Raw genomic sequence first — 25,756 nt, forward strand, 5'->3', positions numbered from 1 at the left:
CTTTTTCTTCACAAGAGCAAGTTCGGAAGGCCGAGATGAGATTTCACCAGTGAAACACTGGCAGCGTGGGAGACTGTTTGATAAAATAAAAAAAAAATTATTCTAAACTGACTGTATTGTACCTGCAAGGTTGCGTTAGCCTGACTCCTAGATAGCAGACACATACTCAATTTTAGATATAATTAGTGTTTGATATAGTAATAATTTTAAACGGCCTGGTGCTTCAGGGAAATTGTGGCATAGATATCCTTGTGCACGGTTAGCATTGTTAATGATATAATAACAAGAGTAATGTGAGTATGCCATGAAAGGTCATCTGTTATGTTGGGACGTTTCATGCTCAGTAATGTGCCATCGATTTCATAGGCAAGAAATTCAGCGGGATTAGAATTGTGAGAGAATGCCATGTTCTTACATTTATTACTATTGAGAGTCATAAACATTAGTTATTTCACAGTAAACAACACAGTTGTCAGCAAATAACCTTATACTGTGTCAGGAAGGTCATTTATATATTATTAGGAAAAGCAGAGGGCCCAAAACGGACCATTGCGGAAAGCAAGATTTTAATTGGCAAGAATTCAAGTCACAGTCATTGGTGGTTACGTATTGTATGCAATTAGTCAAAGAACGCTCAGTACATTTTAAGATGTTAGGATCAATATTTAGAATGCTCAATTTGTAAACAAGTAATTAGTGGTTTACTTTATTAGACGCTTTGGCAAAGTCTTGAAAGATGCAGTCGATAACTGAGCCTTTGTCTGAAACTGATTCTATGGTAAATGATAGAAGCTGTGTGAACAGGAATTGTACTCAGGAAAGCCGTGCTGCGATTCGCTGAAAAAGTTGCATTTCGAAAAGGACGCAAGACGACTATAGATGATTTGTTCCAGAAGTTTATGGGGGATGCTCGTTAATGAAACAAGTCTGTAATTGAGAAGTGACTGGGGGTTACCAGATTTAAAAATGGGAACCACCTTTCCCACTTTCCAATCGTCTGGAACTTCAGTGCACTGCAGTGACCGTGAGAAAAAGTGTGACAGGAAGATTGGAATACGCTTCGGTATTTTTTACAGTCTTTGAGTTCTTTACAATCTGCAAATTAACTTGGCAATGCCTCAAACATGAATGATTACAGGATCCATGGGAGAAAATCTCCAATCGTGAAGTGGTGGCAGTACAACAACATGGCACTCTGAAAAAAATATACCGAGCACTTCGTTTAATACATGTCAACAGTCTTTTCTGCGTATAGCTTCATCATCGAAATTTGTTAGAGATGTCGCATTCTTTCTGGGCTTAATGCTATTCCAAAACCTGAAAAGAAAAGTATACAATTACATATTGCATTCTACCAGTGTTAACATATGGGGAAGAAACTTGTACGTTAACAAAGAGGCTTGAGAACAAATTAGGGACTGCACAGAGTGATGGAGTGAAAAATGTTAGGCGTAATGTTAAAAAGAAGGAAGAGAGCGGTGTGGATCAGAGAGCAAACAAGGATAGCTGATATTCTATCTGACGTTAGGAGATAAAAATTGAGCTGGGCAGGCCATGTAATGCATAGAACAGATAACTGGGGGACCATTAGAGTTACAGAATGGTTTTTAAGGGAAGGGAAGTGCAGTTGTGGATGGCATAAAATTAAGTGAGGTGATAAAACCAGAAAATTTGCAGGGGCAAGTTTGAATCAGCTAGCGCAAGACAGGGTAATAGGAGACCGCTGGGAGAGGTCTTTGTCTGCAGGTGTAAAAATACGCTGCTGCTGCACAGAAAACAATCTGCAGTGAAATCTTACACCTCATTTTACTACGAGAAAAGTGTAGCATGCATCTAGTTCTGGCTTATCAGGAAAACATGAAACTTTGACCGAGTATACGTTCATTGAATTGAATACAAATTTTTCACTCAATGTTCATTGCTGTCACCCTCAGACAGCTCTTTTTATATCCATGGGCCACGCCATCCTCTATGTGATCCATTGTCACCAACAAATTTCAAGAAAAATGCACTGCCAACTTTGCTGCTTAGCACCAACCCAGGTCAGTTTTGGAAACTAGTGAACAGTTTTGGCAAAAGTGTACTAACTATAAAGTTACATGATGGCTTTTTGTTATCAGCTAGAGCAAGGGCAGTGTGTTTTTACATTCAGTGACTTTTTCATTGCATTTTTCTAGAATACTGTGAGTTCTTGTACGCGTCTTTTTAATGATCACATATTTCCTAATCCATAGTGATTGAGCCTCTTTGTGTCGCTAAAATTATTTATACTCATTTGTAGCATTGATAAAGCTAATTCCTGAAGAATTCCTCAAGCTCTAAGCATTTACAAATAATTTTGTCTAGGATTCTTCAGCAGTCTCTGAAAACAGGTTCATTCTTCTAACTCGAATGTAGCAAAAGTGGCTACTGTGTGTCAAACTGGTCACAACCAACCACTCTTGCAATCAAGGAAAGCATAGAGGAAGTTAATTGTAATATTTAACTGAAATGTAGGAATGATGTCGTTAAGAAAATTGGATGAGCAAGTGCACACCAAACCCACTTCTTTGCAACATTTTCTGTTGATTGTGAATTTAAAAAATGGGGCCCAAGAGTTCTCTTTCTTGTTGTTCACCCATTTTATCATCAGAAATTGCGGTTCACCTAAACAATTTTTCCATGGTTACGCACAAGTTCCACAAAGAATACTCATGTGAAACTCCACTTGCCTGCTTTTAGACATTCTCTCCACAGGATTGTTAATTGGGGATCCATGGTAGCTGCGTATTCAATTTTTCTAAAGCCTTTCAGAAAGTACTGCATGACCTTTTACTGTTACGACTGCTTAAATTGAATTTTGATTGTAATGTATATGCGTGGTTGTGGAACTTTCTCACTAACCATACCTTGTTGCAATGACAAAACCAGTCTAGTATTTTGTCATGTCCTCTACTCTTGTCTGGAGTTCCTCAGGGCCAGCTACTTGCCCACCCCAGTTCACTCTTCAATTACCCTTTTTGCAAAAAACAGTGTCCTTTAGTATGAAGTCACATCATTACAACAACACTGGTGGCTGCTTCATAATTTCCTTTTTTTTTTTAATCACAATGTACTCTGCTTTGGTCAAGCCTGTCGTACATGTCAAGGATCGTCATATGATGAAGCCAAATTTTTGCAACTCAAATGCACTGTGCCACTCTTTCTTTGACATGAACACTTAAGGAACCTTCTAAAGTTGGTGGTTACCATTCCTCATAGCAACTTTAGATCAAGCCTAACTGGTCATTTTTGCAGCATAACATAGCAATGAACATTATTGCATGGTGTATCATATCAGCTCATATATCATATGGTTTATGTCATAAAGCACCTCCTTAAAGTTTAGTAGCATCAAAAAGAAAGGTAATATTGCATCTGGAAGCAGTGTCATGTCTAGCAGTGAAATACGTAAGGACCGTAATTCGTGAAATACTTTATATTTCTTATTGAAATATATCTGGCAGCAGCTTGTTACAACACAGGAAAAATTTGCTACTAAACAAGCTCTTTTGAAAGTTTTTCTGCAGCATACAAAAATGCCAGTGTGTTTGTTTACTGTTTAGCAGTCTGCTGCAATGTTTTGAGAGAGAAAGGTATTCAGGTTGTTTTGTGAGGCAAGCAATAATTGCTGCCTCACACAACATGCAGTTATGGTTTGATTTGTGGAAGTATTTTTTTAATCACGAGAAAGCAGCTTTGCTGGCATAATTTTACATGCTATTGTCACGTGGTGATGACGTTGAAGAACACAGTAGCAATACTGTGAAAGACAAAACTAAGTTTTATTGGGCGAACCTGTGCCCACAAAAACAGGCTACACTTATAGCACAACGATAGCGGCGAACATGGTCGGCGATTGTCGAAAATCTGATCAGCGGGTCGAGCGCGTCGGCTTTTCTACAGCAGTCGTCGAATGTTCCAAACTAATCGCTTGGACCCGCGTGTCTTCCACAAAGTTCTACACCATTCGCGTCACGCGATGAAATCAAATAACATAAGGTTCGGCGACAACAGACAGCGGATAGAAGCATCGATAACTTTCCAGAAACTTCGGATACATGCAGTCGCATCCCGCGCTGTGCAACAACATTTGTTGGGCGGCGAAACGTGTCCCCCGATAAAGACAAGTACACATGTCAATACCCCCCTCTTAAAAAGCATCGACCCAATGCTGCAAACAAAGGAAAGTAATGAAGAAGCACTTGTAGCAAAGAAAACAACAACATAAGGAAAGTTTGTTAGCGTCCGAAAAAGGGTTTAAGACGCACCAGGTGGAACACTTCAGATCGTGCGCGGCACCGCTGTTAAAGCAAAATGCCGTCTAGCACCACCTCATAGTCCAGTGCGCCAATACGTCGAATGACCTTGTAGGGTCTGAAATAGCGTCGAAGTAGTTTCTCACTGATTCCTCGTCGGCGTATCGAGGTCCAAACCTAAACACGGTCGCCGGGCTGGTACTCGACGAAGCGTCGTCAGAGGTTGTAGTGTCGGCTGTCGGTCCTCTGCTGGTTCTTGATCCGCAGGCGGGCGAGCTGTCGGGCTTCTTCGGCGCACTGGAGATAGGTAGCGATGTCAAGATTCTCCTCGTCAGTGACGTGCGGCAGCATGGCGTCGAGCGTCGTCGTCGGGTTCGGGCCGTAGACCAGCTTGAATGGTGTGATCTGTGTTGTTTCTTGCACCGCCATGTTGCAAGCGAATGTTACGTACAGCAGGATGGCATCCCTGGTCTTGTGTTCGACGTCGACGTACATCGCTAGCATGTCGGCGAGGGTCTTATTCAGCCGCTCCGTATGACCATTCGTCTGTGGGTGGTAGGCCATTGTCCTCCTGTGCCTTGTCTGACTGTAAGAATGGCTTTGGTGAGCTCTGCTGTAAGGGCGGTCGGTGATGAGGACTTCTGGGGCGCCATGTCGCAGCAGGATGTTTTCGACAAAGAATTTCACCGCTTCGGCTGCGCTACCTTGCGGCAGTGCTTTAGTTTCAGTGAAGCGGGTGAGGTAGTCCGTTGCCACGACGATCCACTTATTTCCGGTTGTTGATGTCAAAAAAGGTCCCAGCAAGTCCATCCCGATCTGCTCGAGTGGTCGGTAAGGAGGCTCGATTGGCTGTAGTAATCCGGCTGGCCTTGTCAGTGGTGTCTTGCGTCGCTGACAGTCTCTGCATGTTCTGACATAACGGGCGACGTCGGCGGTCAGGCGCGGCCAATAATACTTTTCTTGTATCCTCGATAGTGTTCGGGAAAATCCGAGCTGTCCATCGGTCGGATTGTCATGTAGGGCGTGCAATACTTCTGGACGAAGTCTTGATGGGACAACAAGAAGGTAGCTGGCGCGCACTGGGGAGAAGTTCATCTTCGCGAGTAGGTTGTTTTGAAGCGAGAACAAAGACAACCCTCGCTTAAATGCCCTAGGGACAACGTCGGTGTGCCCTTCCAAATAATCGACGAGGCCTTTTAGCTCTGGGTCCACTCGTTGCTGTTCAGCGAAGTCTTCCGCGCTTATTATTCCAAAGAAGGCATCGTCATCCTCGTCATCTTGCGGCGACGGGTCAATGGAGGCGCATGATAGGCAATCGGCATCTGAGTGTTTTCGTCCGGACTTGTAGGTTGCAGTGAGGTCGTATTCTTGTAGTCTGAGGCTCTATCGTGCCAGCCGTCCTGAAGGATCCTTTAAATTCGCTAACCAACACAAGGCGTGATGGTCGCTGACCACTTTGAGTAGCCTGCCATATAGGTAAGGGCGAAATTTCGCTGTAGCCACATATTTTCGGTTGTAGAATGATTGCCTTCAGCTTTTGACAACGACCGGCTAGCGTAAGCTATCACCTATTCGACTCCGTTTCTCCTCTGGACTAGAACGGCACCGAAGCCTGGGACTGGCGTCAGTATGGATTTCTGTATCGGCGGACTCGTCGAAGTGCGCAAGTACCGGCAGCGACTGCATGCGTCGTTTTAGTTCTTCAAATGCGTCGGCCTGCGGCGTTTCCCACTTGAACTCAACATCACATTTAGTTAGACGTGTCAACGGCTCAGTGATGCGTGAAAAGTCCTTTACAAAGTGCCTGTAGTAGGCACACATGCCAAGGAATCTACACACTGCCTTCTTGTCAATGGGTTGCGGGAACTCTGCGATGACAGCTGTCGTTTGCGTGTCTGGACGGACACCAGATTTGCTGATTACGTGGCCTAGGAACAGAAGCTCATCATAAGCGAAGCGGCATTTTTCCGGCTTCAGAGTAAGCCCCGATGACTTGATGGCCTCTAGTACTGTCGCAAGCTGCCTGAGGTGATCGTCGAAATTTCCGGCGAAGACGACGACGTCATCCATGTAAAGGAGACAGGTCTGCCACTTCACTCCTGCTGAAACCGTGTCCATCACGCGCTGGAACGTTGCAGGCCGAGCACAGCCCGAATGGCATAACCTTGAACTCGTAGAGGCCGTCTGGGGTGATGAAGGCCATCTTTTCGCGATCTCTTTCGTCGACTTCTATTTGCCAATAGCCTGACTTGAGGTCCATCGATGAGAAGTATTTAGCGTTGCAGAGCCGATCCAATGCATCGTCTATTCGTGGGAGGGGGTATACGTCCTTCTTCGTGATCTTGTTCAGACGATGATAATCGACGCAGAAACGAAGGGTTCTGTCCTTTTTTCTTCACCAAAACTACAGGAGATGCCCACGGGCTTTCGGACGGCTGGATGATGTCATCTCGCAGCATTTTGTCTACTTGGTGCCTTATAGCCTCACGTTCTCACGTAGAAACTCAATAAGGGCTCTGGCGGAGTGGTCGAGCACACTTTTCGGTTATTATACGATGCTTTGCGACTGGCATTTGTCGATTCCTTGATGACGTCTAAAAGCACTCTTTGTGACGTCGAAGTAAGCTTCTCAGCTGTTGTTGCTTAATCATGGGGAGGCTTGGATTTATGTCATAGTCTGGTTCGGGAACTACGGTCATCGGGGTACATGTGGCAGAATCCGAGAGGACAAATGCATTGCTGGTTGCCAGAATTTCCTCGATGTATGCGATCATCGTGCCCTTGTTTATGTGCTTGAACTCCTGGCTGAAGTTTGTCAGCAACACTTTCGTGCAGTCGAGCGATTCCTCTAGCGAAGGAAATTTCACGGTCGAGCAGTAGACATTGGTCGCCTTCGATGACGCCTTCTACGTCAGCGGGTATTTCGGTGCTGACCGAAATAACAATGCTGGAGCGAGGCGGGATGCTCACTTGATCTTCGAGCACACTCAAGGCACGATGCCTAGGAAGGCTATCCGGCAGTATCGCTTGATCTTCTGACAGCGTTATTGACTTCGACTTCAGGTCGATGATTGCGCTGTGTTGATTCAGGAAGTCCATGCCAAGAATGACGTCTCGTGAACACTGTTGGACGATAACGAAGGTGGCAAGGTGAGTCCGGTCGTGAATGGTAATTCTTGCCATGCACGTTCCAGTCAGCGTTATGAGGTGTCCTCCAGCAGTCCGAATTTGAGGGCCTTCCCATGTAGTCTTAACTTTCTTCAACTGGGCGGCGATGTGTCCACTCATGACGGAGTAATCAGCCCCTGTGTCCACTAAGGCGGTAACTGCGTGGCCGTCGAGAAGCACGTCGAGGTCGGTGGTTCTTTTTCTGGCATTGCAGTTAGGTCTTGGCGTCGGATCACGGCTGCGTCGTGTTGAACTGAAGCTGGAATGTCGCGTCATCAAGTATTGAAGAATCGACGAACGGGGCCACAGCACCTTTTATGTGTCATGGTGTGAAGGGGATGTCACGTCCTTTTGAGACTGTTCTCGCAAGGTAAGCCTCGTGCGAACCTATGTGCACAACATATCAACTATATCAGTCAAAATTTGCACTAAGCATATGTGCGTTTGACCCTGCAGAAAAAGTACTTGCTGCTGCACCGAATCGGCCTCTGTGCCTCTGACATTTCTTGCGCCGAAAGGTCAAATGGCTGTTTCACCACCGATATCTGTAGCCCTACAAACTCTTGACAGTGTTTGGAGAGCAGAACTGTACTTGTACCTTGCCCACCACTTTCTTAAATCTATCTCAGACACCATGCATATAAGGCACAATTACATTTCTGTCACTACATTTGCCCATGATACTCAGCTTTAGTCTTCTCAGCACGTTTTCTGAGACAAGAAGGGCAACCTGCATCTTATACACGCGTAAACAATTCTGATAATTTATACATTCTTTTAAAATATCAGAACAGTAAGATGGGTCGTTCAAGAATTTTTTGGTATCAGATGGAGGTTGCTGCGTAGTAACCTTCGCAGTGTGCTTGCTACTCCCAATTTTATGCATTTTAAAATTTTGCGCAACCTAGAAGTGCCTGTAAAATGTCAAGGGAATATCAACTATAGAATGTTGCACATTTCCTGGTGCACATCCCATCCCTTGTCTGCATCACTTAAGCGCAATGGTCCCTATGAAACTTGTTCTGTCCCCATCTGGTGATGCAGTGGTGATCTTGCTGATAGTAGGCTACTTTCCAATGTTGCCTGTCCAGTTGTGGACATGCAGGTAATTTTATGCAGACCAATTCATTTAGTGAAGAATGTGTTAAAATTAGGTAAGTAACGGTAATTACTGTGAGATGCAGCTTTGTCAAGACCTGTTTGAAAGACTGCATTTTCCTGTCGAACGTAGCGTGTTTTTGCCATGTCCTCTTTTCCTAGTGCCACCAAAAATCGATGCTGTTGGGGTCATCATTCGCATCAGGCACATCGGCGCTGACCAGTCAAGTTCGAAATATCCAGCGAGAGCCAATTTGGTTATCAGATAATGAACATCTTGGCCAATTGAAATGTATTGGCACTGGCTGCGATCTTTGATGGGGATCAGATCAGCCAAGAAACTGAAATAAACGGAGTCAATTAATGGAAAACCTTTTGTATCCTAAGCGCTCATTTTTTGTGCTGCTACCAAGATAAGTGTTTTGTTGTTCAACTACAGTTCGTGAATTTCTCTGCTGACTGAAACTTTGAAATTCTGGCACTAGGCTGATTGACAAAATGCAATTTCCAGGTGGACCATAGTGCCTCATATTGCAACCTGCCAGGAATCCTGAGGTTTTCAACCGAGTATCAACTTTGCGGAGGCATCAACAAGCCCAAGGTTATTACATGCGTCAGCCATGATGGCTCCAAATACAAACAGCTTGTCAAGGTGAGACACGGCTCTGGTGCATTGTGCGAGCTCTTGTTGCTTAGTTGGCAGTCCTTTGTCAGTTTGTTTCCTTCAGAGTTTCACATGCATGAAAGACGTTAAAACACCTGAAATGTCTCCAAAGTTATTCACAGTTACCATCAACATTTATCACAGTGGAATGACAAAATTTGCTAACTTTTGTCAGGGCTAATTTTACAGTTGACTATGGAAGCATTGAGCCAATCTCTGTTTTGAGATAGTTGATTCGAACCGTCTCCAACTAAACAGCTCTAGTTTATGATGATGATAATGATCTATTGGCATCCCCTTTGAAACGGGACAGTGAAAAATAGTCACCTAGTCCGCTTGAGTTAATCGGGTACATTATACATGCTTTTCATACCAGCATTTTTGTATACATTTCCATACTCTTTTTCTTCTCTTCCTCAAAACTTCTCTTTCTACCTCGTACCGCAACTTGTTTGTGATGGATCTGGTCCTATCAATCTCTTCCCTGCTTTTTTTTTCCACCAATACACTAAACATCTCTTGCTTATCTTGACTGCTAAACAGCTGACGCTTCTGTCCAATTTAAATCCAAGCACTTCAGCAAGGTGTACATTATACCTACGGGTCTCACTAGGTGAATATCTTCACATTCAATTGAGATGTGCGGAGTGATCTCCAGAGTTTTGCTGCAGCATACACATGCCTTATCTTGTTGCGAATATTTGCTTTTGTATGTTTCTGTCTTTAGGCAATCAACTGAGACAAAAAGGGCAACCTGCGTGTTACACACTTCCTTTTCTTTTGCCTCGAAATGCTCTCGGACATCACATGAAACCATGATTTGCAAGATTTGCAATTGCTTGCTTCACCACGATAACACGAAGGGCGCTGCCGTTCGTGTTATCGTAGAGATTTTCCCTTCTAATTTCTTCCTTCCCATTCTTGTAAGTCTCCATGGTCTTTTTTTGTTTCCATTCTTTGTATCCAATTCACTGTCTCTCAGCTTCGCTCAGTTTCTCTGTTTCTTTTTGATGATTCCTGGTTTTCTGTTTACTCTTTCAATTACCCTGTGGTTGGTTGCTAACTTCCTTGACCTGTCCCTACATTCTGTGTCTATGCTTTTGAGGTACAGATACTTGTGCACTTTAGCTGTCCATTCGTTTTCATTCATCGTCCTCAGTGTTTCTTCAAAACCAAGCCTGTTAAACACTTCTCCGACTTCAAAAGAGGCCCAACTCATGTGCTGCCTCGTTGGTGGTTTTACCGTAGGCTCCCAAAGCCGGCTTGGGTTAACTTGCAGCCTCAACAAGATATCCGATTTTAAGCACAGAATGGCATTAGCCAACATTAGTGCTGCCACCATGACTCCTTTCCATATCCCACGCACCACACACGTAATTACTCATCCCTTCGTTAAAAGTTAAAAATGATAATTCCAGATTTCTCTGTGCTAAACTTAAGGCCTAGATTTGTCGCTGCATTGCGACACATATTCACATGTGTCTGTAAATGTCTTGCATTGTGCGCTAGTAGCCCTATGTTGTTCACATACATCAGTCCGGGGACCTTCTGTTGCACCATTTGTCCATTACAAATCTAAATCAAACTCTAATTTGCTGTTTTCCAGTCGTCTTTCTGTGCCCATACTAGGATACATGAACAAAAATGGAGACAGAGGACATCTTTTCTACAGTCCTCGGTGAATTTCCACCACATCATTGCATTTTTAGGCTTCCCATGCAATTTGTGCTCGGTTGTTTCTCTAAATCTCCCTCAGCAGTCTGTGAAATTGTGATCTATGCCTTCATGCTTGAGAATATCTCATAACAATTCCCTGTCTATGTTGTTGTAGCTGCCTTAATATTGTTACATGGAAGCACAGTGGGGAAACTATTTACAGGATCTTTTTACAAGGGCATAGCAAGCACTGGCCAACATGGAAGCCAGCCAACAATAAGCACGGCACGTTGCCATAAGATCACGCAGTGGCCACTTGTCGGTACGTCCCACTAAATCCAAGGGTCGACATCATCATCTTCAAGTTGCATGACTCTTGGCAGCAGAAGTGCCGGCCCCCATTACCACTAAGGGCCCACAACAGAAGGGTGGTAATTTAGAATGACAGAAAGCTGAGCTAGTTGGTAAGGATTCATTAGTGGTGTGGGAATACCGAATAGTGCATTTTGAATTGAGTATTGAATCTAATATCAGGAAATGTTGCACAAAATTTAATTTTTACAAATTTTGGCCAGAAAAATACGGTGTTGCGCATGCTAGGGAGTCTCCTAACATTGCATAGCAAAATTGGAGAAAATTATCAGTAGCATGGGTACCTAGAAGTCGGCATATACAGTACCAATGGCATAGCTAGTGGGGGGGGGTTGAACCACTCTCTGAAATTTTCTGGCCAAGTTTCAGGAGGTGGGCTCCGAAAGAGCAACATGGGTGAAAAGGAAAGCTTGAATGTGAAAGCCAGGCTGTCCAAAGGAAGGGGGGGGGGGAAGGGTGTTGTAACGAAGGCCGTGAATAATCAGGGATATTAAATAGTCTGGAAGTACTCAGGGAAAACCCAGGGAATTTTTGCTTCTATCAGGAAAAATTAGCTGTAATTTTATTGAAAGGGAACAAAAGTCGTGCAAATGCTGGCTTGAGTAACAGAGAAGAATAATAACAAATCGTCTTTGATGCCGTGTTGTCGGCTGGAGGAGTAGCCAGTGTACAGTCAACGACCAATTTTCCAGACACCCGATTTTTTGGACATACCCGATAATTCGGATGGTTTCGATGCACCACCACGTGCCCCATAGGTTCGATGCATAGGAACGTACAAAATTTTGGACGAAAGAACCCTTCAATGGAGGCCGTCCGATTGCCGTGACCGCAGGTCCGAAACGGCATTACTCAAAGCCACCACCGCCGCCATTTTAATTATCTCGCCGCATCGAACAGGCGCTCTCGCATGCAGATTGGCTAGCAGCTGTAGCAACCACCATGGCAACGCTAGGCCTAGCTACTTTGACGTTCACCGTGCACTGAAGTTTGCCTCTACTTGTCGCGCCACCTAGCAGCGGCAGTGAGCACCCGCAAGTAGGCTCTCACTGTCACTTCACCATTGTCCTTGTTGCGCTCAAGCGCATCTGAAAGCGGCCTCTTCGCAGCTCCTCCTTGAGAAGTGTGAACAAAAAGAACAAGCTCAGATACTGCTGCATTAAGGGGCCTTTGAAACGCTTTGGGCAAATTTTGTAAACGCATAGGGTACAGCTAAAGTTAATCATTCGCATCACAATTGATGTGAAGCGTTAAGAGGGAACTTTAGCGTAGACATACGAGAGTAGCCTGATTGGTCTGCATGGTCCAGCCACCTGTTGGTGCAGAGCTTAACCAGCCAAACAAAGCGGTAATATTGCTCTAACCAAGTTTAAAACATTTTAAACCTTCACAAAAACAACCTGTTAACGATTACACTCCTGCAAGAAATTTACACCAGCAGCAAAGAAGAATACATTTCGTTACTGCTACTGTGTGTGGTTGAGCTCTGTGCCACCAGGTGGCTGCACCATGCAGACCGTTCACATTTGCGCTTCTGCTCATCCCGTGAAATGGCATGGTCAAACGGCCAGGCCCTTGTCCCCTTGCGCTTGCATTTATCTGAATACCAGACTCGCGAAACGCTATTGTAGTAGTTATCCTCCGGTGTAAAGTGACGGCCGCAAACGCACAAATCCTGGCGCCGATCGGATAGCGGCAGTCCGATGGGCTGCAGCCAGTCCACTCGTCTGCTGCCTAGCAGAGGAACGTGATGTCACAGCTTGTCATATTGCCAGTCGCTATGTTTGCAGTCCACAACGTAACAAAGTCAAATCATGGTGCTCGCAAAAAGACTGAGACTGACTCTGACTGCGAAGCTCTTGTCGAAATGGAGCATGTTGTAAATATGAGTAGACGACACTTGCTGTGTGCCAGAAGTGCTTAAGTGTAGTGAGAAATTGTTATTGTGCATTCTCTTTATGTTACTTTCTTTTTATAGAAACAAAGAACTAGTATTCCAACTATTACGAACAACATTTGTTCCCCATAAAGTTGGAAAAATTATTGATGACGCACCTTGGGCAGCCAGTCAGATAGCTCGCCCTACTAACATCATTGGGGCAAATGACGTCAAACTGGTAGGGGCTGCTTAAAATTCAGCCGAGCGATGTGCTGCTATCGGCAGCGATGTAGATTTTTAAAACCTTGTACAGTGGAACCCCGTTCATACGTTTTTCACCGGACCGGGGAAAAAAAAACGTAACAGCCGGGAAAACGCAACAGTGAGGAAAGCTCCGAAAATGAATGAAAAAAAGTGCAGCTTCAACTATAGACAGTTTATTTCCACAGAGTGCGCTTAGGACCTAAAAAAAGTCCAGAATGGTGGCTTGCCGTTTCTTTCGCTTGCTAGAAATCACCACACGCCTGGAATCACCAATAGCCAGGAAGGCCGCATTGCTGTCAGCGTCGCTGTGAGGTGCGACGTACATGCGGAGGAGGTCCAGAGCCGCGACGGCTTCTCCAAAGCTAAGATTTGGCAACTCCCCGGCATCATGCGGCTCGTGCATCGCAGTCTGCAGCTTCACTCGCGACCGAGTTCCCTACGATCTCGGCGATGCTCTGACACTCTGACGTCACGACGACAACATCCACGGCGACGTAGTCGTCTTATGTGACCGCCATTTTGGCTTTTGGTGAGTTTTGGCCGGGCTTGGCTATGGAACTGGCTGCAAGAAGCCGCACGTTAGTTTGATGGCAGCCTCTCGAACTGGCATGCGGCTTCTTTTAGCCAGTTCCATAGCCAAGCCCGGCCAAAACTCGTCAAAAGCCAAAATGGTGGTTGGAGCGCGTTGCCTACTTTAGCCCAGGCGGGTTCGGGGGGCTAAGTTGCAACGTATCAGGCGGGAACGTTTTCACAGCTACTACGTAACAGCGGGGTTCCTTATACATTGGATCCTATGGAAGCTATGCCGGGACCGGATTAAAACGACGTATCGGCCGAAAAAATGCAGGAGTGAGGAACGTAACAGCGGGGTTTTACTGTAATAAATTACATGCTTTATGTGTAGCACTTAGATGCGACTAGGTATGTTTATACAAAATCAACAAAATCGTTTCGGGGTCACTTTAAGGATTGTCTCACCTGCGAAGGGGATGTTGGTATGAAATTGTACTGCGTATCATATTGACTGACCGCAAATAAAGATGGGGACAGCGGAAGAGAACATAAAAACGTCATAGGCGGTAAATTTCAACTGGTTTATTCATGGCAATCCGTGGTCATATATAGACAAATAGAACATGCGCAGAATGCAGCAACCAAGATCAGCCTAGTGGGGCAACCAATTATTTTTAAAAAATCTATCTCCGATTGAAACAACCTAATGGAAGTGTTACTAACACAGCCTTGACCTTTTTTTTTTTTTTTTTTACATTATATGCCTCCATTAGTTCGCATGCAGTCTGGTCCTGGCTTCTCCCCAAAATCTTTATCTCCTTAAACAGTAGTGCACAGGGGCAGGCATTGCAGTGCGCAGGTAAGTGCGCCAATTCATCTTTCATGATGAACATGATCAAAAGTTAACGAAAGATGAATTTATTTGCGGTCAACATGCTGTGCAGTTAAACACCAACTAGGCCAAACTGACGTTCTTCTGAATCAAATTGTACCGCTTCCCTTCAAAACCGGGGGAAACAACCCGGCAGCTGAAGTGGATCGTTGTGGTTCGTGTCAGTTTTGCGAATTTCTGCTAAACGAACTAAGACATAATTGCAAAAATAAGAAAAGAACCAGCAGCAGCATCCGTAAAAACATACAATAAAGCATCAACTGCGTAAAAATGCCTGCACTGATTCCCGTCGTTGTAAATTAGTTTAGATAGTTGTTTAGCTCGTCTTGCTCCAAAACAAATGTGCAGTGGTTGTCATGCATCAAATCTAGCTTCATAAGTGCTCCGTGTGGGAGCTTTGTATCCACTGTGCTTCTTCCTGCACCAAGTTCAAGACGCGTCTGCTGGAACCAGGCTCATTTGTGCCAATGTTTTTCTGCGCTTAGAAAAACAGAACTAAGGTTGGAGTGCACGGCAGCACACATTGAGTATTCAAAAATTAGCATTTTTCTCGCACACGCTAGTGCATATTTCAGTCTTCACAGTGTTTAGTCTCACCTGATTGCTCTATGTTATGCTTCAGCATAACATAGAGCAATCTCCCTCTCACAATATCCCTCTCACATGCGAGCCCTCAAGGCTCTTTGTCAACGGAGAAAAAAAGCACTTACCTGCCATTTCGCCAAAACCTCTATAATTATGAGGTGCTAGGCATGCTCCAAGTAATGAAGCTACAAATGACAGTTGAAAAATTATGCAGATGCCACGCACTGTGGGAATCGATGTAAGCAAAGCTTTCCATGCTGGATGCTTTGATTGATGATAATTAGCAGTGATGTTGATGGCTAAAGCTTAATTTCTTTAACGTTTAGTCTAACACGAGAGTGGTGAGTTAATGTTAAATGTTACCTTGCGTGCACCACTGCTGTTTGTCCGCGTAGTACACTTTCACGATCCACCTTGGTTCGTGAACAAGGGAGGGCTCGAGGCACCCTCCGTTAGACGGACGCTCCGCAGCGTGGTGGTGAATGATGACTGACCGCCGAGCAGCTGTGCTCGCTGGTGTTTATTGCAGTGCGGTGACCAATATTGCCTAGTGAGCCTGGCAGGCCAATGAAGATTATACCCAAGGGGGCATCACATGCTTGTCACACCCCCTCACCCCCAGTTTGTTTGTCACAACAAACGTCCAAGTTCAAAGTGAGAGGCTCTGCCTCCACTCTAGCTGTGTCGATGGTGCCTGCTACATCCCAGGCGAGTAATGGTCTGGTGGCGTCCGCTATCGAGTACTCTGCCTAGGCACCGGTGTTGACGCGCCGAGTGTGGCAACGCCGGGTGCTGCCTGAGCCGGCCTCGCCCCATCCAGAGGGTCCGCAGTGCTCGGCCTTGTGAGTGGTGCCGGGCTTGACACCAGCCCAACGGGCGCCCCACCACTGGCAACGCTTGCCGTCTCCAAGGTGGGCGATGCTCCGTTGGAAGCGACTGGTGTTGCCGCTAGTCCTCCTGTGGGCTGGAACTCCGAAGTGACAGTTGAGGGTACTGGCCAGGTCCCGAGGCAAGACCTGACATGGTTGGTGTGTCTCACCCCGCCTGGCATGCAGATGAGCAGCGCGATGAGGCACTGGCAGGAGACACCACCTGTCCGGCAAACCAGGATGGGCCAAGATGGAAGTTCCTGGCGAAAACTGGAGCTCCTGACTCCAGAAAAGGCCTGGGACGGCACCCTTGGTCAGCAGCCAGCTTCTCCTTCAGCTGCTTCAGGAGCTCTGTAGATCGGAGGTCCGGATGCAAGACATCCAAGGATGTCTTGACCATACGACCCAGCAGGAGCTCGCAGGGGGCACGGCCAGTGACATCGTGGGGCATGGTCCGGTATTGGAACAGTATCCGGGCAATCTGCGTCCGGAAGTCCCCAGTCTGGCTCTTCTTGAGCTTGTCCTTGATGGTTTGCACCACCTCCTCGGCTGCACCATTTGAAGCAGGGTGGTACGGCTGAACAATCATCTGGTGGATTCCGTTCTTCGTCAGCTAGGCCATGTAGCGAAAGTAGGACCATTGTCTGATATGATGACGTCTGGCAACGCCTGGACGGCGAAGGCCTGTCGTAGCGGTGCAATGGTCGCGCCTGCTGATGGAGTGGTGGCAGGTAAAACCTCCACCCACTTCGAAAAGGCGTCCACCACCACCAGGAAGTAATGGCCTTTCAAGGGTCCTCCAAAATCCACATGTAGACGGGACAAGGGGTTCTGTCGGAACGGCCAGGGGGTGATTTCCTTATGTTGTGAGGCCCGCTGATGCTCCTGGCAGATTTGGCAGCTCTGCGCCATGTGAGCAATGTCGTGCTCCAGGCCAGGCCACCAAACATGAGACCGGGCCACCATCTTGGTCTTTTCCACGCCCAGATGACCTGTGTGCAGCAACTGTAGGACCCTGGACTGGAGGCTCCGTGGGATCACCACCCTGGAACCCCAAAGTAGGCAGCCGTGCTTTGCATGCAAGCTCAGCTCAGCAGCCTTGTGGCTATAGGCCTGCTGAACCAATTCTTCCCCACAAGACACCACATTGACCACCTAAGGCAGAGCTGGGTCCCGGCTGGTCGCTTGCGATACTGGAGATCTGGAGAATACCTCCGGGTACACGTGCTCCAACATGAACACTTCAGCAGGTTCTGGAACAGCATCAGGCACCTCTGGCAGGGGCAGGTGGCCCAGGGCATCAGCAGGTCCCAGGTCCTTTCCAGGGTGGTAAACCTGCTGATGCAGGTTTACCGCCCGGGACTAACTGTAAGCTGCCAGCCTCAAGGTCCTGCGTACCACTCGAGGTGATGCCTGCACAGGAACTGCCTTATCGGGCCCTAGCAGCCCGAACAGCGGCCTGTGGTTCATGACCGCCTCGAACTTCTGGCCCCACAGATACTGGTGGAAGCATTCGACACCGAACATGAGGGCCAAGTCTTCCTTGTCCAGCTGGCTGTGGTGTTGCTCTGTAGCATGAAGCCGATGAGAAGCAAAGGACGCAGGGCGTTCCTGGCCATCCTTGTCCCTGTGCGCCAGGACGGCTCCGACGCCGTAAGGCGACGCCCCCACGGTTAGGATGACAGGCTTGGCAGGATCGAAGTGTACCAGCACTGGAGCCTTGGTGATTAGCTCCTTGCTGCACTGGAAGGCCCAGTCCTGCTCCTTCTTCCAGACCCATTGCTGACCATCTCGAAGCAGAAGATGTAGCAGCTGCAGATGCTCCGACAGGTTTGGCAGGAAACTCCTGTAGAAGTTGATGAGGCCGAGGTAGCTCTAAAGCTCCTTCTTGTTCTGGGGCTTAGGCGCCTTTAGCACAGCATCAACTTTGCGGGGCGTCGGTGCTAGGCTAGCCTGGGAAATGACAAGTCTCAAGTACTCAACACTGGGGGCCAGGAAATCAAGCACTTTCCCAGGTTGAGCTTAAGGCCGGCGTCCTGCAGCCATGCCTGGACGTTTTGCAGGTTTTGCAGGTGGTTCCTGTCATCGCTGCCAGTAACTAGGATGTCATCCAAGTACACCGCCATGTGCCTCATGCCCCTGAAGGGTTATCCATCTCCTTCTGAAATATGGCTGGGGCCACGCCAAACGTAAGCGCGTGTACTGAAAGAGGCCTAAAGTTGTTGATATTGTGACATACTTCCGCAGGGCATCCTGGAGCACCAGCTGCTAGCTGGTAAGCATGCATCTCTGAGGTCGAGCTTGGTGAACTTCTGTCCACCGGACAACGCTGACCAGAGATCTTCAATCCGGGGCAACGGGTACTTCTCGACAGTAGCCTTGATTTAGCCTTGATTTTGCAGCTTCATTCAGAACTTAAAAGTTGTAAACTTCTGCAAAGAATTAATATTCTGATCACATCAAGAATCTATGCACTGACAAACCACTTTGTTTGGTATACACCAGATTTTAATAGCCAAAGGCACTGGCAATCTAAAACGAAGCTGGTGTAGCCGCTTGATTAGCATCGGACGATCCCAAGTACCTCAAGCACCCTATTTGGCGCTTAAGAATTGAAATAAAAGTCGTTTAGATGATAAATGGCTTCCTTCACGTATGATTGAATGATTCTTCACTTACTAGTATTAAAGAAAGACATAAAAGTTAGTAGCAGCTAATGCCACTAACATAAAAAGTATGTGAACCTACAGTGAGCTGACGTATAAGCTAACGCCAGTGCCGCCTGCATCACACATCACAAGAGTGCATGCAGGCGGTGGCTCCTTTGTTGCACTTCAAACTTCTAGCCACTGTATTTTGGTTGGAATCGATGCCATTTTCGTTGTGCTTGTGACTGGTGGCTGTGCTGCAGTACCTTGTGGCCTTTCGTACTTCAGACTCGGTTCACTTGCAACATTATCGCAATGCAGCATGTTCGCTAAGAGAAGTTTTCGTTGCCAAGAATCTGGGAAACTGCACCGTGGCTCGGCGTCTTGACGTGAGCGAGTTGACCATTTGTGGACAGTAGGACCAGCAGGAGGCCCTCTTCAAATGCGAGACCGGCCGGAAAGGCTCTGTAGAACCTGAAATGGCCTGGTGCTGTTCCCTAGCTAATGAAATGGCTGTGTGGTCTTTCAAGAAGTACTTATTCTTAAACGAGCCCAATGGCTTGATTTTCAGGGGGTCACTTTCAAAGATAGTTTTGCTTTCACGAGAATGCTCAATCAACACCTTGAAGCTTATACGGCCAACAGCTCTCTTGGCACTGAAGGCGACCTTGGGACAGCGCCAGAAACGCTTGTTGGGGATGCTTTCGATGCCGAGTCACACGAAATTTCATGAATGTGAAACTTTGTCCGAAAGTGATCACCCGCAAATATCTTCCAAGGAAACCTCTGTCTCCTCCTCAGATGACAATGATGAATTAAGAGAACTCATTTTGAAATTGCAATCCCTTGAATAAAGGTACAATATGTTTTTCCCATTCATCTCACATTACACAGTTTTATTTCGTAGGACTGGAAAGCCAACCCTCGCGTTATAATCGCGTCCACGTTACATTCGAGTAAATACAGTGTAAGGACCAAAGGGCTATAGAGAGATGTGAGTCGTTCCACATACATGTGACAGGGAATCTGTGTATTAGCACCTCATTTATAAGGTTATTAGATAACAAAATTGTTTACTTATCATTGAAAAACAACTGTCACTGTAGCCAATGCCATGTGGTCCTTTTTTTTGTATTTGTGCGAGCAATATATACATGCCGATTTATCGGTTTTCCCCGTTTCGCCTCTTACTATATACCATAGACTATCGTTGATACGATCCCATATTGTAGGATTTCTTGGCGCCAACATTCGCAATGGAGAACATAAAAAATAACCCAATACAGTTACGCTTCTTTTTTACTGATTGATACATTCCCGGAAATCACGATCTTTGCGTACCAACATTCAGTAAATCACCAAACTGCAGTTGTATGATATGTTTTCCGTCCGCTAGAACCTACGTAAACTAGAAAAGGTGCGAGGCACACGCATCCGAGAATGGTGGCCACCTGCAGTAGCAACTTCCCCACAGTGCTTGCTCACCCGTCTCACGTGAAACGACAGTGCACCCTCACTTTATTATTCTGGTACCAGCAAATTTTCGGGTGGGCCATCGTACACCGCGTTCACAGCTATCGCTGCCAAATAGATTGTTGACAAACATCTGTCATAGTACGTGTGGCATAGTGTCATTGGAAGCGTATTGCCAGCTTTCAATGACAGCCGGGAAATAACCAACCGGGAAAACCGGAAATTCTCAGGGATTTTGAATTGTCTGGAAAACTGGGAAAACTCAGGGAATTTGTGCTTCTGTCAGGGAAAATCAGCTTGAATTTTGTTGACAGGAAGCGAAAGTCGCGGTAATGCTGGCTCGGGTCACACAGAGGAATCGTAACGAATCATCTTTGACGCCGGGTCGTCGACTGGAGGAGTTGCCTGTGTATACAGTCAACGACTGATTTTCCGGACGGCCGATAATTCGGATGTCTTCGTGACACCGCCACGTACCCCATAGAGTGAATGTATATAGGAGCGTCTGAAATTTCGGACTCAAGAACGCTTCGCCGTCCGATTTTCCGTACTTTTTGCCGTAACCGAAGGTCCGAAACGGCATTCACCAAAGCCACCACCGCCGCCATCTTGATTACGTCGCCGCCTCAAACCGGCGTGCCCGTGTTCTCGCACGCAGATCCGCTGGCAGCCGCAGCCACTAACGCCGAAACGCTAGGCCTCGCAGCTTTGGCGTTCGCTACTAAGCTTGTACACTTGTACAGCTCGTAACAATTAGTACATGACCGGGGAAGTTGGAGAAGTATGGGAGAGGCCTTTGCCCTGCAGTGGGCGTAACCAGGCTGATGATGATTATTATGATTAAGTTTGTTGCCGTTCTGTGTCGTGTTTCTTCATTATAGGATTCGCCGCTGTCAGCAATGGCACCGACTCCGCCTTCGTGGTCCTCGCGATTGGCTTCGAAGCTCGGAAAGCATGGCACGTTGCGTGAGCCGGTTCTCAAAAGTCAGCTTCGCCTCAATACAGAAATGTGACGCGGTGAAGCATACGCAAAAGTATTGCGGTGAAGCAAAAGCATTGGAAGGGGCAAGTGTCACCTTGGCAATTAATACTGTGGCACACAGTACACACATTGGCACACAGTATTATTTTAATTATACACGCGTGCACCCGCCATCTCCTGTCACAGTGCGAGCATCGACATGCCTAATAAGTCTACTGGCAGGCCTTCGGAGCTGTTTCGGATGTGCCTGTGGCGACTTGAGCTTTTAAGGGCAGTGAAAGACATGCATTCATTTTTTCGAACTGCCCGATTTTTCGGACGTCTTCGCGGCCCCTAGACAGTCCAAGTGGATGTTTCAAATGGTCCGTGGGGCGAACATGCGGCCCAAGGAGGACGCGAACAGGAAGGACCTACACATTGAGGAATGAACAGGAAATGAAGCATGCCGCCGCGTTTTCGAAAGAGCTTGAGTTCGAAAAAACAAAGTGTTGGCTGAAGCCAAGACGCAGATGTCCCTCTATTCAAACTAAAATAAACTATTTAAAGCAGTGAAACGTAACACTGAGGCATTGTGCGCGGGCTGGGAATATGTCAGGGCACATTGTTCTCTTGGTAACAGCACAAAGGTGCACGGACAAAAGGAAGAAACATGACAACACGGGCGCTCGTGTTGTTTTGTTTCTTCCTTTTCTCCCTGTCCCTTTGCGCTGTTACCAAAAGTATGATAAATCCTAACAAACTCGCCCACCTTGCTATCTTGCTTCAGTATATATATGTCAGTTGAGGTTGACTTACCAGCTGTTGAGAGAGAATTTCACTTTTGACAAAGTTTGGCCTTATGCCAATGAGCTTGCTATTAGTATAAAATAGCTCATGTACGAAAATATTGGTTTCTGTGTGCCCATTCATTTTATTCATATTTGAGAATGTTAGACTCGATTTGCAATGAGTTTTACCATTTTTTTCCAAGATATTTTATTTGCTTTGCATTTTACTAACCCCTTCCTTCTGTTTTCTTTTTGAATAAAATAAACACTACTCCTTGATATTCAAACTTGATTAACAGGGTATCTGAAAACCGGGAAAACCGGGAATTCTCAGGGATTTTGAGTAGTCTGGAAAACTCAGGGAATTTGTGCCTCTATCAGGGAAAATTAGTATGTAAGATTATTGAAAGTGTTGAAAGCCGCGGTAACGCTGGCTCAAGTAACAGACAGGAATCGTAATGAATAGCCTTTGACCCCCTGTCGTCGGCTGGAGGAGTTGTCAGTGTACAGGCAACGACCGACTTTCCGGATTCCCGATAATTTGGACGGCTTCACGGCATCACCACGTGCCCCATAGAGTCAATGTATCAGAACGTCAGAAATTTCGGAGGCAAGAACTCTTCGCCGTCCGATTTTCCAGACGTTTTGCCATGACCGCAGGTCCAAAACGGCGTTATTCAATGCCACCGCCGCTGCCATTTTGATTGCCTCGAACCGCCGCTCTCACACGATGATCTGCTGGCATCCATAGCCACCACTGCGGCAATGCTAGGCCTAGCTGCTTTGACGTTCGCTATGAAGCTTCTTGCCGTTAACTGCAGCATTTCTTATTGAAAGAATTTGCTGCTCTCAGCAATGGTACAGACTTCGCCTTTGTGGTCCTCGCATTTGGCTTAGAAGCTTGAAAAGCACAGTGCGTTGCATAATGTCGGTTACTGATCGAATGTCAGCTTTGCCTCTGTACAGAAATGTTACTTGGTGAAACATATGCAAAAGTATTGCAGTGAAGCCTAACAAGTGTGGGAAGGGGCTGTTGCCACGGGACACAGTATGTATTCCTTAAATATACACACGTGCACCCTGTATTTCCCACCACAGTACAAGCACCAATATGCCTAATACGTGTATTAACAGGCCTGCAGAGCATTTTCGAATGTGCCTGTGGCAACGGTGTCCAAGTTGCGAGTGCTCGGCCTGTGGTTGGAAGAGAACAGTGCCAACCACGAACTGGTTGCCCAACTGCAGAAGAAAGTGGCCGCCGCCACACACCTCGTGCGGCGGGTCACGAACAAGAGGAAAGGAATGAAGGAACACAACGTTACGAGACTGATACAGGTGTACGCGCTGAGCCACATAGCGTACGTCGCCGCGTACGCCGACTGGAACAGGAGCGAAACCGACAAGCCGAATGTGGCAATCCGCAGGGAGTTCAAGACCGCCCTGGGAGTACCCCAGTACATGCCAACCCACAGGCTCCTCGAGTTGGCCGTACACAACACGCTCGAGGAGATCGCCGAGGCACAGAGAATCGCGCAGCTGGAGAGGCTGTCTAGCACCGTAACGAGAAGACGAATCCTAGACTCGCTCGGGATTCGATATCACGAGGCGCGTGGACTGAAGGAATCACTGCTACCGGAAGTCAGGGACGCCATACAGACGAAAAACATGCCGAAAGATATGCACCCGGTGCATGACGTGCAAAGACGTATACGCAGGGCGGTAGCAATCCTCGAGAAGCATGGAAGACAAGAAGGCGTCCTCTTCGTCGATGCAGCCAGGTACCCGCGGCCAGTCGGTGACTCTGATGGCAGCGAGGGATGTCGACCACCACCGCTGCTACAAGGGAATGTGCGAGACGAACCGCAATTACCAGCACCACCATCACTACTGCTACTACGACAAAAACGGCAGCAGCAACAACGGCGACATCAACACGGCCGGCCGACAGCGGCGGCGCCCGTCTTCTCCATGGCAGTCATAGATACAGAGGGGACTATCCGAGTCATGGCATCGGCGAGGCTGCCATCGGCTGAAGCAGCGAAAGAGATGGCCATAGCCCTCACGGTACTCTACGGAGGTGCAGAGGATAACCTGATCATCAGCGACTCCAAATCAGCGATTCGGAACTACACCAAAGGTTGGGTGTCCACGGATGTGGCACCCAGGCAGGGGACTTCGGATCCGACACAATTACAAACAAGTCCCTCAAGTGGTTCCTTGCGCACATCGGGGAGCTTGGCAGTAAGAACAACAGCAACCACGACAATAATGACACCAACAATGCTAACGGCCGAAGACGCACCGACACTCCACCCAACCACAACGAGCGCGCCCACCTCGTCGCGAGGCAGCTTACCCGCTGCGACGCGGCCACCCAGAGGGCAGCCGCTGCCGTTGTTGTGCAGGACCCCAGCGGAGGAGTGACGGCGGCGGCCACCCCGTCTGGCGCAGCCGCTGTCGTTACCAATACAACACAAATCACGGCTGACGGAGCTGGGGATCACGCGGACGCCGACTGCGGTGTCAAGGAGTGTCCAGCAACGTACAGAGAGGTGCTTGGTCACTATAGGAAAGAACGAAGAAAATATCCACAACCCCATGGGCGCCTGGACAGGTCCCAGGCGGTCGACCTGAGACAGTTGCAGATGGGCACTTTCACCAACCCCTACCACCTGCACTGCCTGTGGCCCACGCTGCACCCGTCGCCCGGCTGCCGGTGGTGTGACCACGAACGGGCTGATATGGCCCATGTGCTTTTGGAATGCCGACGCCATGTGGAACAAGGACAAAGAGGAAGGGGGAATACAACAGCAGAATCCCCTGAAGCGGGGCGCCTCGCTGAGAGGTGGCAAGCCGCCCTCCTCAGCGAGGCACCCGAAGGCCAGGAGTGGGCCGTCCAGCGGGCCAGGGCCGTTCGAAAGATTTCGAAAGATTTTCCTCGGGCGATGGACCCCTGGCAGCCTAGCCCTGGGCACCAACATCAATAACCGTTCGACAAATAAAATTTATTCCTATCCTATCCTATGCTGTGGCGGATTGAGCCCTTAAGGGCAGTAAATGGCATGCATTTTTTTTTTCCAACCGGCCAATTTTCGGACGATTTTGCGGCCCCTGGAGAATTAGAAAACTCGGACTTTGAAACTGACCAAGGAGATGCTTCAAATGGTCCGTGTGGCGAATGAGTGGCGGAGGGCGGACAAAAACGGAAAGGACCTACGCATTGGGGAATGAACGGCAAAGGAAGTGTGCTGCCGCCGTTTTGAGCTCAAAAACAGTGTTGGCTGATGCTGACATGCAGGTGTCCCTCATCCAAACCAAAATAAGCTCTTTAAAGCAGGGAAGCACAACACTGAGGCGTCGTTCGCGGGCTGAGAGTATGTCAGGACAGTTGAGGTTGACTTACAAGCTGTTGAGATCAATTGTTACAAAGTTCGGGCCTCATACCACTGAGCTTATCAGTTGATAGATATAGCTCATATTTGACAATATTTGCTTCTGCATGTATCTCCTTTTTATTTGTATTTGAGAACGTACGACTCGATTTGCAATTTTTTCGGAGGCTTTTTGTTTGCTGCGCATTTAGCTAACCCCTCCCTTCAATTGTTTTTTTGAATAGCATAAACGTTACTCCTTAGTATTAAAATTTCAT

The 25,756-nt window shown here is 47.2% G+C and overlaps 1 protein-coding gene across 3 annotated transcripts in view; it reads left to right on the forward strand.

Moving 5' to 3' along the window:
• tefu (Serine/threonine-protein kinase tefu) overlaps window positions 1–25,756 on the forward strand; it is a 471,138-nt gene that overhangs the window by 253,912 nt on the left and 191,470 nt on the right. For all 3 annotated transcript variants that reach the window (XM_075694675.1, XM_075694677.1, XM_075694676.1), the window contains one exon: window positions 9,055–9,195. In XM_075694675.1, coding sequence (XP_075550790.1) covers window positions 9,055–9,195 — 141 coding nt within the window. The remainder of the gene's footprint in view (window positions 1–9,054; window positions 9,196–25,756) is intronic.

Source organism: Dermacentor variabilis, chromosome 6 (genome assembly GCF_050947875.1).
Source record: "Dermacentor variabilis isolate Ectoservices chromosome 6, ASM5094787v1, whole genome shotgun sequence".
Taxonomy (NCBI): Eukaryota; Metazoa; Arthropoda; class Arachnida; order Ixodida; family Ixodidae; genus Dermacentor; species Dermacentor variabilis.